The sequence below is a fragment of the Nomascus leucogenys genome, chromosome 9 (assembly GCF_006542625.1).
Source record: "Nomascus leucogenys isolate Asia chromosome 9, Asia_NLE_v1, whole genome shotgun sequence".
Taxonomy (NCBI): Eukaryota; Metazoa; Chordata; class Mammalia; order Primates; family Hylobatidae; genus Nomascus; species Nomascus leucogenys.
In genome coordinates this window covers 15,177,121-15,191,865 of record NC_044389.1, presented here as the reverse complement: position 1 = coordinate 15,191,865, position 14,745 = coordinate 15,177,121, and the positions used below count along the sequence as shown (strand labels likewise).

Here is a 14,745-nt window from a genome sequence, read left to right as displayed (position 1 = left end):
TGGATGTGTCTTTATAGTAGAATGATTTATAATCCTTTGGATATATACCCAGTAATGGGATTGCTGGGTCAAATGGTACCAGAAGTTCTAGATCCTTGAGGAATCACCACACTGTCTTCCACAATGGTTGAACTAATTTACATTCCCACCAACAGTGTAAAAGCATTCCTGTTTCTCCACATCCTATCCAGCATCTGTTGTTTCCTGACTTTATAATGATTGCCATTCTGACTGGCATGAGATGGTATCTCATTGTGGTTTTGATTTGCATTTCTCTAATGACCAGTGATGATGATATTTTTTCATATTTGTTGGCTGCATAAATGTCTTCTTTTGAGAAGTGTCTGTTCATATCCTTTGCCCACTTTTTGATGGGTTTGTTTGTTTTTTTCTTATAAATTCGTTTAAGTTCCTTGTAGATTCTGGATATTAGCCCTTTGTCAGATGGATAGATTGCAGAAATTTTCTCCCATTCTGAAGGTTGCCTGTTCACTCTGATGATAGATTCTTTTGCTGTTCAGAAGCTCTTTAGTTTAATTAGATCTCATTTGTCAATTTTGGCTTTCATTGCCATTGCTTTTGGTGTTTTAGTCATGAAGTCTTTGCCCATGCCTATGTCCTGAAAGGTATTGCCTAGGTTTTCTTCTAGGGTTTTTATGGTTTTAGGTCTTATGTTTAAGTCTTCAATCCATATCGAGTTAATTTTTGTATAAGGTGTAAGGAATGGGTCCAGTTTCAGTTTTCTGCATACGGCTAACCAGTTTTCCCAACACCATTTATTAAATAGGGAATCCTTTCCCCATTGCTTGTTTTTGTCAGGTTTGTCAAAGATCAGATGGTTGTAGATGTGTGGCATTATGTCTGAGGCCTCTGTTCTGTTCCATTGGTCTATATATCTGTTTTGGTACCAGTACCATGCTGTTTTGGTTACTATAGCCTTATAGTATAGTTTGAAGTCAGGTAGTGTGTTGCCTCCAGCTTTGTTCCTTTTGCTTAGGATTGTCTTGGCTATATGGGCTCTTTTTTGGGTCCATATGAAATTTAAAGTAGTTTTTTCTAATTCTGTGAAGAAAGTCAATGGTAGCTTGATGGGAATAGCATTGAATCTATAACTTACTTAGGGCAGTATGGCCATTTTCACGATATTGATTCTTCCTATCCATGAGCATGGAATGTTTTTCCATTTGTTTGTGTCCTCTTTTATTTCCTTGAGCAGTGATTTGTAGTTCTCCTTGAAGAGGTCCTTCACATTCCTTATAAGTTATATTCCTAGGTATTTTATTCTCTTTGTAGCAATTGTGAATGGGAGTTCACTCATGATTTGGCTCTCTGTTTGTCTGTTATTGTGGTGTATAGGAATGCTTGTGATTTGTGCACATTGATTTTGTATCATGAGACTTTGCTGAAGTTGTTCATCAGCTTAAGGAGATGCTGGGCTGAGATGGTGGGTTTTTCTACATATACAATCATGTCATCTGCAGACAGAGAAGATTTGACTTCCTCCTTTCCTTTGAATACCCTTTATTTCTTTCTCTTGCCTGATTGCCCTGGCCAAAACTTCTAATACTGTGTTGAATAGGAGTGGTGAGAGAGGGCATCCTTGTCTTGTGCCGGTGTTCAAAGGGAATGCTTCCAGCTTTTGCCCATCCAGTATGATAGTGGCTGTGGGTTTGTCATAAATAGCTCTTATTATTTTGAGGTATATTTCATCAATACCTAGTTTATTGAGAGTTTTTAGCATGAAGGGGTGTTGAATTTTATCGAAGGCCTTTTCTGCATCTATTGAGATAATCACGTGGTTTTTGTTATTGGTTCTGTTTATGTGTTGGATTATGTTTATTGATTTGCCTATGTTGAACCAGCCTTGCATCCCAGGGATGAAGCTGACTTAATCATGGTGGATAAGCTTTTTGATGTGGTGCTGGATTCAGTTTGCCAGTATTTTGTTGAGGGTTTTCGCATTGATGTTCATCAGGGATACTGGCTTGAAATTTTCTTTTTTTGTTGTATCTCTGCCAGATTTTGGTATCAGGATGATGCTGGCCTCATAAAAAGAGTTTGGGAGAAGTCCCTCTTTTTCTGTTGTTTGCAGTAGTTTCAGAAGGAATGGTACCAGCTCCTCTTTGTACCCCTGGTAGAATTTGGCTGTGAATCCGTCTGGTCCTGGGGTTTTTTTTTTGGTTGGTAGGCTATTAATTACTGCCTCAATTTCAGAACTTGTTATTGGTCTGTTCAGGGATTCGACTTCTTCCTGGTTTAGTCTTGGGAGGGGGTATATGTCCAGGAATTTATCCATTTCTTCTAGATTTTCTAGTTGATTCGCATAGAGGTGTTTATAGTATTCTCTGATGGCAGTTTGTATTTCTGTGGTATCAGTGGTGATACCCCGTTTATCATTTTTTATTGTGTCTATTTGATTCTCTCTTTTCTTCTTTATTAGTCTGGCTAGCAGTCTATATTTTGTTAATCTTTTCAGAAAACCAGCTCCTGGATTCATTGACTTTTTGAAGGCTTTTTCATGTCTCTTTCTCCTTCAGTTCTGCTCTGATCTTAGTTATTTCTTGTCTTCTGCTAAGTTTTGAATTTGTTTGCTCTTGCTTCTCTGGTTCTTTTAAATGTGATGTTAGGGTGTCGATTTTAGATCTTTCCTGCTTTCTCTTGTGGGTATTTAGTGCTATAAATTTCACTCTAAACACTGCTTTAGCTGTGTTCCAGAGATTCTGGTACATGTGTCTTTGTTCTTGTTGGTTTCAAAGAACTTACTTATTTCTGCCTTAATTTTGTTATTTACCCAGTAGTCATTCAGGAGCAGGTTGTTCAGTTTCCATGTAGTTGAGCGGTTTTGAGTGAGTTTCTTAACCTTGAGTCCTAATTTGCTTGCACTGTGGTCTGAGAGACTGTTTGTTATGATTTCCATTCTTTTGCATTTGTTGAGGAGTGTTTTACTTCCAATTATGTAATCAATTTTAGAATAAGTGCAATGTGGTGCTGAGAAGAATGTGTGTTCTGTTGATTTGGGGTGGCAAGTTCTGTAGATGTCTATTAGGTCTGCTTGGTCCAGAGCTGAGTTCAAGTCCTGAATATCCTTGTTAATTTTCTATCTTGTTGATCTAATATTGACAGTGGGGTGTTCAAGTCTCCCACTATTATTGTGTGGGAGTCTGAGTCTCTTTGTAGGCCTCTAAGAACTTGCTTTATGAATCTGGGTGCTCCTGTATTGGGTGCATATATATTTAGGAGAGTTAGCTCTTCTTGTTGCATTGATCCCTTTACCATTATGGAATGCCCTTCTTTGTCTTTTTTGATCTTTGTTGGTTTGACATCTGTTTTATCAAAGACTAGGATTGCAACCCTTGCTTTTTTTTGCTTTCCATTTGGTTGGTAAATCTTCCTCCATCTCTTTATTTTTAGCCTATGTGTGTCTTTGCACATGTGATGGGTCTTCTGAATACAGCACACCAGTGGGTCGTGACTCCATCCAATTTGTCAATCTGTGTCTTTTAACTGGGGCATTTAGCCCATTTATATTTAAGGTTAATATTGTTATGTATGAATTTTATCCTGTCATTATGATGCTAGCTGGTTATTTTGCCTGTTAGTTGATGCAGTTTCTTCATAGTGTCAATGGTCTTTACAATTTGGTATGTTTTTGCAGTGGCTGGTACTGGTTTTTCCTTTCCATATTTAGCGCTTCCTTCAGGAGCTCTTGTAAGGCAGGCCTGGTGGTGACAAAAATCTCTCAGTATTTGGTTGTCTGTAAAGGATTTTATTTCTCCTTCGCTTATGAAGCTTAGTTTGACTGGATATGAAATTCTGGGTTGAAAATTCTTTTCTTTAAGAAGGTTGAGGCCTGGCGCGGTGGCTCACACCTGTAATCGCAGCACTTTGGGAAGCTGAGACGGGCGGATCACAGGGTCGAGAGATTGAGACCATCCTGGCCAACATGGTGAAACCCCTTCTCTACTAAAAATACAAAAATTAGCTGGGTGTGGTGGTGTGTGCCTATAGTCCCAGCTACTTGGGAGGCTGAGGCAGGAGAATCTCTTGAACCCGGGAGGTGGAGGTTGCGGTGAGCTGAGATCACGCCACTGCACTCCAGCCTGGTGACAGAGCAAGACTCTATCTCAAAAAAAAAAAAAAAAAAAAAAAACAAAAAGAATGTTGAATATTGGCCCCCACTCTCTTCTGGCTGTAGGGTTTCCACGTAGAGATCCACTGTTAATCTGATGAGCTCCCCTTTGTGGGTAACCCGACCTTTTGGGTGAATCTGATAATTATGTGTCTTGGGGTTGCACTTCTCGAGGAGTATCTTTGTGGTGGTCTCTGTATTTCGTGAATTTGAATGTTGGCCTGTCTTCCTAGGTTAGGAAGTTCTCCTGGATAATACCCTGAAGAGTGTTTTCCAACTTGGTTCCATTCTCCCCATCACTTTCAGGTATACCAATCAAACGTAGGTTTGGTCTTTTCACATAGTTCCATATTTCTTGGAGGCTTTGTTTGTTCCTTTTCATTGTTTTTTCTCTGATCTTGTCTTCATGCTTTATTTTATTAAGTTGATCTTCAATCTCTGATATCCTTTCTAAAATATCTGAAGATTATTAAAGCTTACACCATCTAAATTATATTTAGATGAGTTACCTATAAGCAAAAGCTAGAGTCAGATGGCAGTATCTAAGATGAAATCTTGAGTGTAGGTGGTATCCTTGTTTTCTTTTTCATAATCTCTTTAACTCGTCTTAGTACTTTATTTATTTATTCGTTCTGGGAACCACATTTGAGCTTTGAGAGGCAGGAGGACAGTGCTTGATGTGTTAGCAGCTAGTAACCCCTAGTTTAACTGAGTTGAGGACAGTAGTAATACTATGGTGGCAATAGCAAGATTTTTATCTCTGCAGCCTTGTAGTACAACTGTCTTGGTTTAAAACTGGATTTTATTTTAACTAAATTCTGTTTTAAACCAAGATAGTTCTATATAAGAATGTCTTTGGATTGGAAGCCTTGGTTTTAGTTTATTCTTGAATTGTCAGTATCAGAAGTTTAGAAATAGTAATTCAATGGCAAAGTATTATTACATAATAACAAAAGATTTATTGTGAAATACTGGGGCCAACATGGAGGAATGGCAAGTATACGAGCTTTGACCATAGACAGACTAGGATTTTGAATCCTAGTTCTAACTCTTACTAACTCTGTGACCAAATGTAGATACTCATCCTGAGATTTCCTTATTGATAAAATGACATATCACCTCAGTGGAGTTGCAAGTGGTGTTTTACTTTTATCTCCATGTAAACTAAAGATAAATGAAACTTATGAAAAAGTGTTTATTTAGATAAATGATATGTAAAATATTTTCTAAATTGGAATAACTTTGAAAAACTATAGAGTATAGTAATGAATATGCTGTATGTACCATTTTAGCAGAATAACTAGTACCTCATGTTTGTGATTGATTTAAGTGTTTATTTCCTCTTAAATACCTGTGGGAGCACTTGGGCACAGTAGGCAGTCTAGCCACTTTATTAGGCCAAAAACTAAGTTCATTTTAGGATTTTTTTTTTAAGTTCTATGTCTAAATCTGATACAAGAATAGTAAAAGCCATGCAGTAGCAGAACTTTTATCTTAATTTATGAGGCTAAAAATTTCTTATAACACTTAAAAGCTTTCCTTTCTTTAATAGGTTTAACCTTCATTTCTAATACGTAAATGTAATTTATTTTTGCTTAGACTCCACTGGTTGGAGATGATAAAAATATAACCCTTGTAACACAGATATAGAACCTAATGGTGGCCTTTGGATGATACTTCAGCTCTCACCCAGTAAAGTCCCTGGGATTCCACATTCCCCAAATCCTTTTCTTTTCATTGAAATGCCAAGTGGCCCTCTTGCTTTTTCTTCCATAACCAGTCTTCCTACTGCTGCTCTTAGATGTCATGCTATGCTCTGCCACCTGGTGGTTGCAATGTACACTGTTGTTTCTGTTGCTGGCGTTGCCTCCTACTACAACACTGAGAGTCAAGGTGCAGAGGTTGGGATTAAGTCTGGAGGTGTGATGTTCAGTGATATGGGCTCTGGAGCCAGATTTCCAAGTTTGAATCCCTGCATCACTGCCTCCTTGCTGTGTAACCTTGGACAGGTTATATAGTTTTCTTATCTGTAAAATAGGTAGAGTGATAGTGCTTACCTCACAGGGTTGTTTTATTAAATTAATACAAATGCTGAGAACATTACATACTGAAAACAGTACATGACAGAAAACAGTAAAATGCCAAAAACAGTATGTGACACTTAACAGTGTTAGTTATTGTTATTATTCTGATCTGAATGCTTTAGGTAAGCAATTAAACGTGTATATTTTATTTGGAGCTATCATAGCTCCAAACTGATTGATTTTAGCCTTGAGTTTATTTTTTGATGTTGATCTTTTCTAAATCCATTATGTATATAGTTTCTGTTATACATAATTTTTAATTATCACTATCATATTATAAAGTTAAGTAAAAAAAAAAATCACACTAAAATGTAAGAGTTCTTAAAGTGAGTGAATATCATATGGAAATAACCATAACACAGTAGTGGAATTTTTAGAAATTTGTTTTTTAATTTAGGAAGTTAATCAGTGAAATGAGCTTTGTTCTGAAAATGTATCCCAATTTTCGAAGTAAACTATAGATTTTATTTGTGTTTTTACATACTATAACAAGGTAATTTCTAAGTTTTACTTTTATTCATTTTCCCTTTCTGTTGTGTGTGTGTGTGTGTCTGTGGTATTCAAACATTATTATGGTATGATGTTCTGTTTTTCTTTTTTTTTTTTTTTTTGAGACAGAGTCTTGCTGTGTTGCCCAGGCTGGAGTGCAGTGGTGTGATCTGGGCTCACTGCAACCTCCACCTCCCGGGTTCACGCCATTCTCCTGCCTCAGCCTCCCGAGTAGCTGGGACTACAGGCACCCACCACCATGCCTGGCTAATTTTTTTGTATTTTTAGTAGAGACGGGGTTTCACCATGTTAGCCAGGATGGTCTCGATCTCCTGACCTCGTGATCCTCCTGCCTCGGCCTCCCAAAGTGCTGGGATTACAAGCGTGAGCCACCGCGCCTGGCCAGATGTTCTGTTTTTCTTGTTTCTGTTCTGTTTCCTTCCTTTTTCATATTTTTATGTATATATAAAAAACAGTATTATAGTGTGGTATTCTGTTTTTTCCACTCAATTTTATATTGTACGCATTTCCCTTATTGTTAAATAGTTTAATATACCATAAAATTACTCATTTTGGTTGGATATTGTTTTCTTTTTGTTGTATAATATTATAATGGTTATTTTTTATTTATACAGCTTTTTTCTCCTCTCTCATGTGTTTATAGAACAAACTGCCAAAAGGAGTCTTAAGAGTACATGAATGATTTTGTGGCTCTTGAAATATTTTCCCACATTTTAATCCAAAAGTGCCATGTTTTTTAATGCTATTAAACACGAATTTACTAATGCTATTAAACACGAATTTACTTTCACCCATAAAACATTGTCTAGGAACAAAAGTGAAAAAGACAGGATCCCTGCTTTCCAGGGATGGAGTATAACGGAGAGGATACACAATGATGAATGACTAAAGAGAAAGGCTACAATATTCTGAGTGTGAAGGAAGAACTGGGATAGTTGGACAGTAGCAGTGGGGAAAATACTTCTTAGAGGAGATTGAATATGAAAATGTGGTTTTAATTTGAAATAATTATTGATGCTACTTTTTCTTTCTTGCATATTATGTTTGTCATTTCTGAAACATTTTTCTTTGCTTTTCAACAAAATGACTTAACTCCTGCCAACTGCATGATATGGTAACACAGGTTTGGACAGATTGCTTAATTGTCTATACTTTAGTTTCTGCACATATAAAACATAAATGATACTTCATTTAGAGACTTTTGAGGATTATAGAATGTCTTTTTTATCTATTATCTCCAGGCTTATTTCAAAAAATATTTGAAATGAAAGAGTTAATATACTAATAAAGTATTTAGCACAGTATATGGCACATAAGTTAGACTTAGTAAGTAGGAGCCACTATTGGTTTTATGATTGCCAGTGTTAAGCATTCTGCTTCTTACAAAGCATCAGCTTTCCTATAAATACTGCTCAGTTTTCTAGAAGCTGGAACTGCCACCTCCTAAATGATCAGAATTCACTTCCTCAACCTCCAGAGTAACCCAGCTGTTGAGTCTTTATAGTAACCAAAAGGCTGGCTTCTTTCCTTTCTTTAGCCCCTGCTAGTTGCCAGGTACCATGTTAGATGTAGGGAATAGGAAGATAGCTGAGATAATATCCTACACTGTCTACCTAGAGAAATAGAGTCATATGCAGGTAACTGTGCACATGTCAGAGAAATCAGTGGTTCTCAACCCTGGCTGCTCATTAGCATCACCTGGGGAAGCTGTTTAAAAATACCACTGCTGATGCCGTACTTTAGATAATTTAGAAATTAATGCAAGCAGAAACAATATTCTGTAGGAACCTGTTCTCATTGATAGGTTGAGTGAGTCATTTTGATTGGAAAGAGAACTGGAAAAATCTTCACAATTAGAGTAACATTCTAACCAATGACAAAACTTAGTCTGTATTGTTAGGAGGACAACAAACCAGGGCACAAAAGCTTGAAAACTGAGAGCAGATTGGAGAAGGAAATGGTAGATTATAAGGCTAGACTAACAAACCAGCTAATAAGAAAGAAAGAAACTTTACCTCTCTTAAGGTGTTTAGACTTCATTATGTAGAAAATGAGGTAGACTTTATGAGAGAATGATATGATGCAATCTCTGATTTGGAAAAAACAGCCGCTAGTTTATAACATTGTCAAAAGTAAATTCCAGATGGAATTAAAGTTATGGAAGAAATAGAGAATAATATTTCTATATTTTGGGGTTGGAGAAGACCTTTATAAACATGTTATCAACTCCAAAGCCATAAAGGACAACATTGAGATTAACAGATTTTACCAAGTAAATATTTAAAACTCTACAACAAAAGGTACCCTAAAGTTGAAAGTCTGGAGACAAACTAGGGGAAAGTATTTGCTACCTCAATGACAGAAGGTTAAAAAGACCTAATATATAATGAGCTCTTACAAATCAGTTAAGAATAGGCAAATGATTTGAGCAGGTAGCTTTCCAAAGAAGAAATACAAATGGTTGCTAAAGCACGTAAAAGGATGCTTATCTTCAGTGATAATCAAGACTGTAAAGTCAAACAAGAGTGGGGTCTTCTAAACTTTCGTGTTGATACAGATTTTTAAAAGTGAATAATATCGAATGTTGTCAAAAATGTGGAGAAACAGGCAGGCTGATAACGTTGGTGGGCGATAAGTTGGTGTAACCTTTCTAGAGAGTAGATTAGTGGTTATCTATCAAAACTTAAATTGTGATTTCCCTTGGACCCAGTAGCCACAACTAAGAATTATTCCTGGAGAAATACAGTGTTGTAACAGTGTAATGCCAAACAGTGTAAATGTGTACATATTTGATAGGCATTAAACTTTTTTGTAGGAATATATACCAGACTGAAGAAACTGGTGGAGGGAGGGGCACTTTATATACTGCTGTAATGTTTGGGATTTTTTTTTAGAACTTCCATATAACTGTGTGTGTGTGTGTGTGTGTGTGTGTGTGTGTGTGTGTATCTATCTATGTATCTACTATCTATCTATCTATGCCAAATCTATCTATCTGTGCCAAAGGCTAGAAGTCCTGTTCTGGATGAATTAGATGAGGAAGAAGTTGGAGGCAGGAAAACCAGTTAAAGAATTTTTTGCCTTGTTCAAGTGTGAGAAATGTTTGGGTTTGAATTGGAACTGTGACAATCAGAATGAGGAAGAGGGAAGATCTGAAAGATAGAGAATCTATAAACTTGTACTATGTGGGCGAGAAGAATGAGGAAAGACCATCAAAGATGGTTCTGAAGTTGGTAAATTATATTGCTGAGTAAGTGACCATGACATTATAAAAAATAGGAAAAACAAGAAAAGAAGCATTTTTGGAGTAGAAGATAATGAGTATCTTAAATATAGATCCTCAATAAGTATTTGAACAATAAATTAGTTTGGGTCAGTTAGCTCATCTTTAGCATGTACAATTTATGCCTTCTTATTAAGGCTGGTCTTCTGTAGTTATTCTGCTGCTTGTTAGGAGATGTCATTAACATTTCAAAATATGTAAAAAGCAATTTCTAAGTATAATTTTTAAACTATTTGTTCTTGTTTTATATTTTCAGAGTGCACATTTGGCCATGATCGATACCCTCATGATGGCTTATACTGTAGAAATGGTCAGTATAGAAAAAGTAATTGCGTGTGCTCAGCAGTATTCAGCTTTTTTTCAAGCCACAGATCTGCCCTATGATATTGAGGACGCTGTCATGTACTGGATAAATAAGGTAGGATTATACTCACTTGAGTAAATTGCATCTCACAGCCAGAAAACATGAAATTCTAAATTATACATTGCCACTTCATTACTCTTTTTGTTTCAAATCAAAATGTAAACTTAAGTTGTAAAATACACTTAAATTTTTTATTGAAAAAGCTTAAAATGATGAAAATAGATTTCTGTATACTCAGCAATATTTATAATTACTCCTTTTTTTTTTTTTTTTTTTTTTTTTGAGAAGTAGTCTCGCTCTGTCACCCAGGCTGGAGTGAAATGGCACGATCTCAGCTCACTGCAACCTCCGCCCTTCAGGTTCTAGCAATTCTCATGCCTCAGCCTCCCAAGTAGCTGGGATTACAGGCGTTTGCCACCACACCCGGCTAATTTTTGTGTTTTTAGTGGAGACGGGGTTTCGCCATGTTGGCCAGGCTGGTCTGGAACTCCTGGCCTCAAGTGATCTACCCACCTCGGCCTCCTAAAGTGCTGCAGTTACAGGCATGAGCCACCACGCCTGGCCAATATTTATAATTACTCTTAATGATTAATCTAGTTCATACCAGATTATGAAAAAATTCAGAACACTCCTAATAGTGAACTATACACAGTGGTGTTCAGTAAATATTTTTTGAATTCATTTCAAGAATGAAATAATTTTCTTACATTTCCAGTTAGGGGATTCTTAGGTTTGCTTGACCAAGTTGCACAAGATCGTATTGATTGTGGATTCCTCTTCTTGGAAATTTTTATGGAACTGTGATTTGTGCTTTGAAGATGCTTAATTTGTCAGCTTATCACTCCCTTTGCCAATTTGAGTAGTTAATTTGTCTTGATCCACTTTCATTTACAACTGTCAGCCAAGAGAAAATTAAACCTTATCTGAAGACAAGCACTAAACAGATTTAAAAGAAGTTATATCTCCAGGTGTCCTTTCTTGAAAGCTGGCATGAAGCTCATAATAAAAAGCTAAATGTAAAAAACACTATTACAGCTATCTTCATTATCCATAGTATCAGTATCATTGTAGGAGGACTGCTTAATACTTTGCCTCTGGAGTTCCTTTATTTCTTCATCTTTAGTAATCTTTCCCCCACTCCTCCTCAGCTGTAGAAAATCACAGTCACATTCTAGACCTATTCATCTTGAGAAACTATGCAACCTTCACATCCCATTACAGACTTCCCATTCTTGAACAGTTTCTCCTATCTTCTTGACTCACTTGCTTTAAATTTTTAAAATGTTCATCCTCATTATGACTTATAAACCATTAAGCCTATTAATTTCTCACAGTCTTATTGGACTTCATATTTGTCCATCTTGAACTTAGATTTTATTTTTTTGAACTTAGATTTTTATAAGTACTCTCAGTTCTTATGTCTCCCCTTCCCTCCCTGTTACTCATTTGGTAACAGCTCAGATGGTTTAGCTTAGTTACCCATTTTATTTCTAACCTGTATTTGCAGAGGCAAATATTGCTGGAGAAACTTACACAAGGAAGTTGGTTTCACTTTAAGTTCATAAGCACAAACTTCCACTGCCAGTCCAACAAATGTGTCCCTAAGTTTGCTTTCCCACGCTTCATGACAACTGTGTTACCCATTTTCCTCTAATTCTCGGACCTTCTGTAACCCTTTCCCTACTACTGTCAGCTAAATTTGCCTTATCTTTTCTTCAGACCAGAGATGGGAAGGCTTTAGGTGGGAATTATCTTCCCTTTATACTAGCAGATCTGTAAACAGTTTTGGATCGCCCTCATTGCCTTTCTTTCGTCCTACTGTTAGAATGAAGAATTTCCCCCTTCACATCAAATGTGAGTTCTCCACTACTTGCTCTAGAACTTTCTTCCCTTTTTCGTGGTCATTTGTCCTGTACTTCAGTTCTTTCTTTTTAATGTACATAAGAATCACTTGGTGTATTAGTCCATTTTCTTCTTGTAACAGAATACCTGAGCCGGGCGCAGTGGCTCACGCCTGTAATCCCAGCACTTTGGGAGGCCGAGGCAGGTGGGAGGTCAGGAGTTCAAGACCACCCTGGCCAACATGGCAAAACTCCGTCTCTACTAAAAATACAAACATTAGCTGAGCATGGTGGCGGATGCCTGTAATTCCAGCTACTCGGGAGGCTGAGGCAGGAGACTCACTTGAACCTGGGAGGTGGAGGTTGCAGTGAGCTGAGATGCTGCCAGTGCACTCCAGCCTGGGTGACAGAGTGAGAGCCCCTCAAAATAATAATAATGATAATAATAATAACAGAATACCTGAAACTGGGTGATTTATAATGAAAAGGAATTTATTTCTTATAGCTATGGAGGCTAAGCAATCCCAGGTGAAGAGGCCACTGGTGAGAGCCGTCCTGCTAAGTGGGGACTCTGTAGAGTCCTGAGGCAGCACAGGGCATCACATGTCTGAGCATGTTAGCTCAGGTCTGTCTTCCCCGTCTTATAAAGCTGCTAGTGATAGCCCGTTGATCCATTGATCTGTGAATTGGGTCTGCTCTCATAACCCAATCACCTCTTAAAGGTCCCACCTTTCAGTACTGCCGCAGTGGAGATTAAGTTTCAACATGAATTTCAGAGGGGGGCAAATACTCAAACCATAGAACGTGGGAACGTGTTAAAATGGCTGATCTGAATGAGGAGGTGTGTAGGGTGAAGCAGGAGAGTCTGCATTTCTAACAAGCTCCAGGTGATACTAATGCTGCTGGTTTGGGACCACACTGTTATTTGTTCACTCCCACATTGTCTGACTCTTCCTGCCTATTGGATCATTCTTATAAGAATACAGATTTGGGCCGGGCATGGTGGCTCACGCCTGTAATCCCAGCACTTTGGGAGGCCTAGGCAGGCGGATCACCTGAGGTCAAGAGTTCAAGACTAGCCTGGCCAACATGGTGAAACCCCATTCTACTGAAAATATAGTAATTAGCCGGGTATGGTGGCGGGTGCCTGTAATCCCAGCTACTTGGGAGGCTGAGGCAGGAGAATTGCTTGAACCTGGGAGGTGGAGGTTGCTGTGAGCCGAGATGGTGCCATGGCACTCCAGCCTGGGTGACAGAGTGAGACTCCATCTCAAAAAAAAAAAAAAAATACAGACCTGGAGGCTGGGCGCGGTGACTCAAATCTCTAATCCCACTACTTTGGGAGGCTGAGGCGGATGGATCATCTCAGGTCAGGAGTCCGAGACCAGCCTGACCAACATGGTGAAACCCTGTCTCTACTAAAAATACAGAAATTAGCTGGGCGTGGTGGTGCATGCCTGTAGTCCCAGCTACCCAGGAGGCTGAGACAGGAGAACCACTTGAACCTGGGAGGTGGAGGTTGCAGTGACTCGACATTGCACCACTGCACACCAGCCTGGGCAACAAAGCAAAACTCCATCTCAAAAAAAAAAAAACAGACTTGCTCTAGTGTCCTCCATCCTAAGAAACAAAACTTCCCCATCCAAATACAACCCTATTTCTCCATACAACAGACTCTCTCAAGAGTTGTTTGCTATTTCTTTAGCCTGCTCTTATCTCTCTCTCCCATACCCATTCCTACCCTGAAATTGTTCCTGAGTTGGTCAAAAAGGCAAATCCAATCAATATTTTTCTGTCCTTAATTTAAACTCAATCTTTACTTCTAAAGCATGAACCACCTTTTTGAAGTTTCACTGGAAAACCCAAGGTGTTTACCAAGCCCTCCTCTACTTGGTGGGATTTGAACACCAAACTCTGTCTCCCCTGTGGTGGCAGTTTCTTTGGCTTCTCAGCAGTTTTCTCCCTGCACTTCTTAGAATCTTTCCTACACATGCACAGTCCAGGGCTCAGCCAAGAATTGAAGGAAGTTTATATGCAGATTTTGGGCCTCCCCCATTACCCTTCCTAGAATATTCCTCCTCAGTATCCAGCTACTCTAGCAGTGCCAGATTTCCCTCGATTCCTCCTGCCAACCAGACTACAGTTTTCTCCTTGAGTTCTAGTCAGTGCACTGTTGAATTGAGGGTAAGGCCATATAAACATGGATTTCACTCAGTGTGTTTCTTTCTTTCCAAAGTTGAATTATTTCTTGCTTCTACTTGCTCTTGGTTGCTCACCAGTACCTCCAACAGATGCTTTATATATTTTGTCCAGAGTTTATAATTGCTCTCTGCAGGGATTAGTGTGATGCATGCTATTCCACTATTACCAGAACCAGAATTCTAAAAGTATCTTTTTATAGTGCAGCTTGGATCATGCCATTCTTTTGCTCAAAACTCTTCAGTGACTTCACTTTACCCCTAAAATAAAATGTAAAATTTATCATGGCCTGCAAGGTACCACCTAATCTGACCTGTGTACTCCATGCTAGGCTC

The 14,745-nt window shown here is 38.2% G+C and overlaps 1 protein-coding gene across 5 annotated transcripts in view; it reads left to right on the top strand.

The window, feature by feature from the left end:
- Positions 1–14,745, top strand: part of CAMSAP2 (calmodulin regulated spectrin associated protein family member 2) — a 122,868-nt gene that overhangs the window by 59,852 nt on the left and 48,271 nt on the right. For all 5 annotated transcript variants that reach the window (XM_012502074.2, XM_030818692.1, XM_030818689.1 and 2 more), the window contains exon 3: positions 10,263–10,424. In XM_012502074.2, the coding sequence (XP_012357528.2) occupies positions 10,263–10,424 (162 nt within the window). The remainder of the gene's footprint in view (positions 1–10,262; positions 10,425–14,745) is intronic.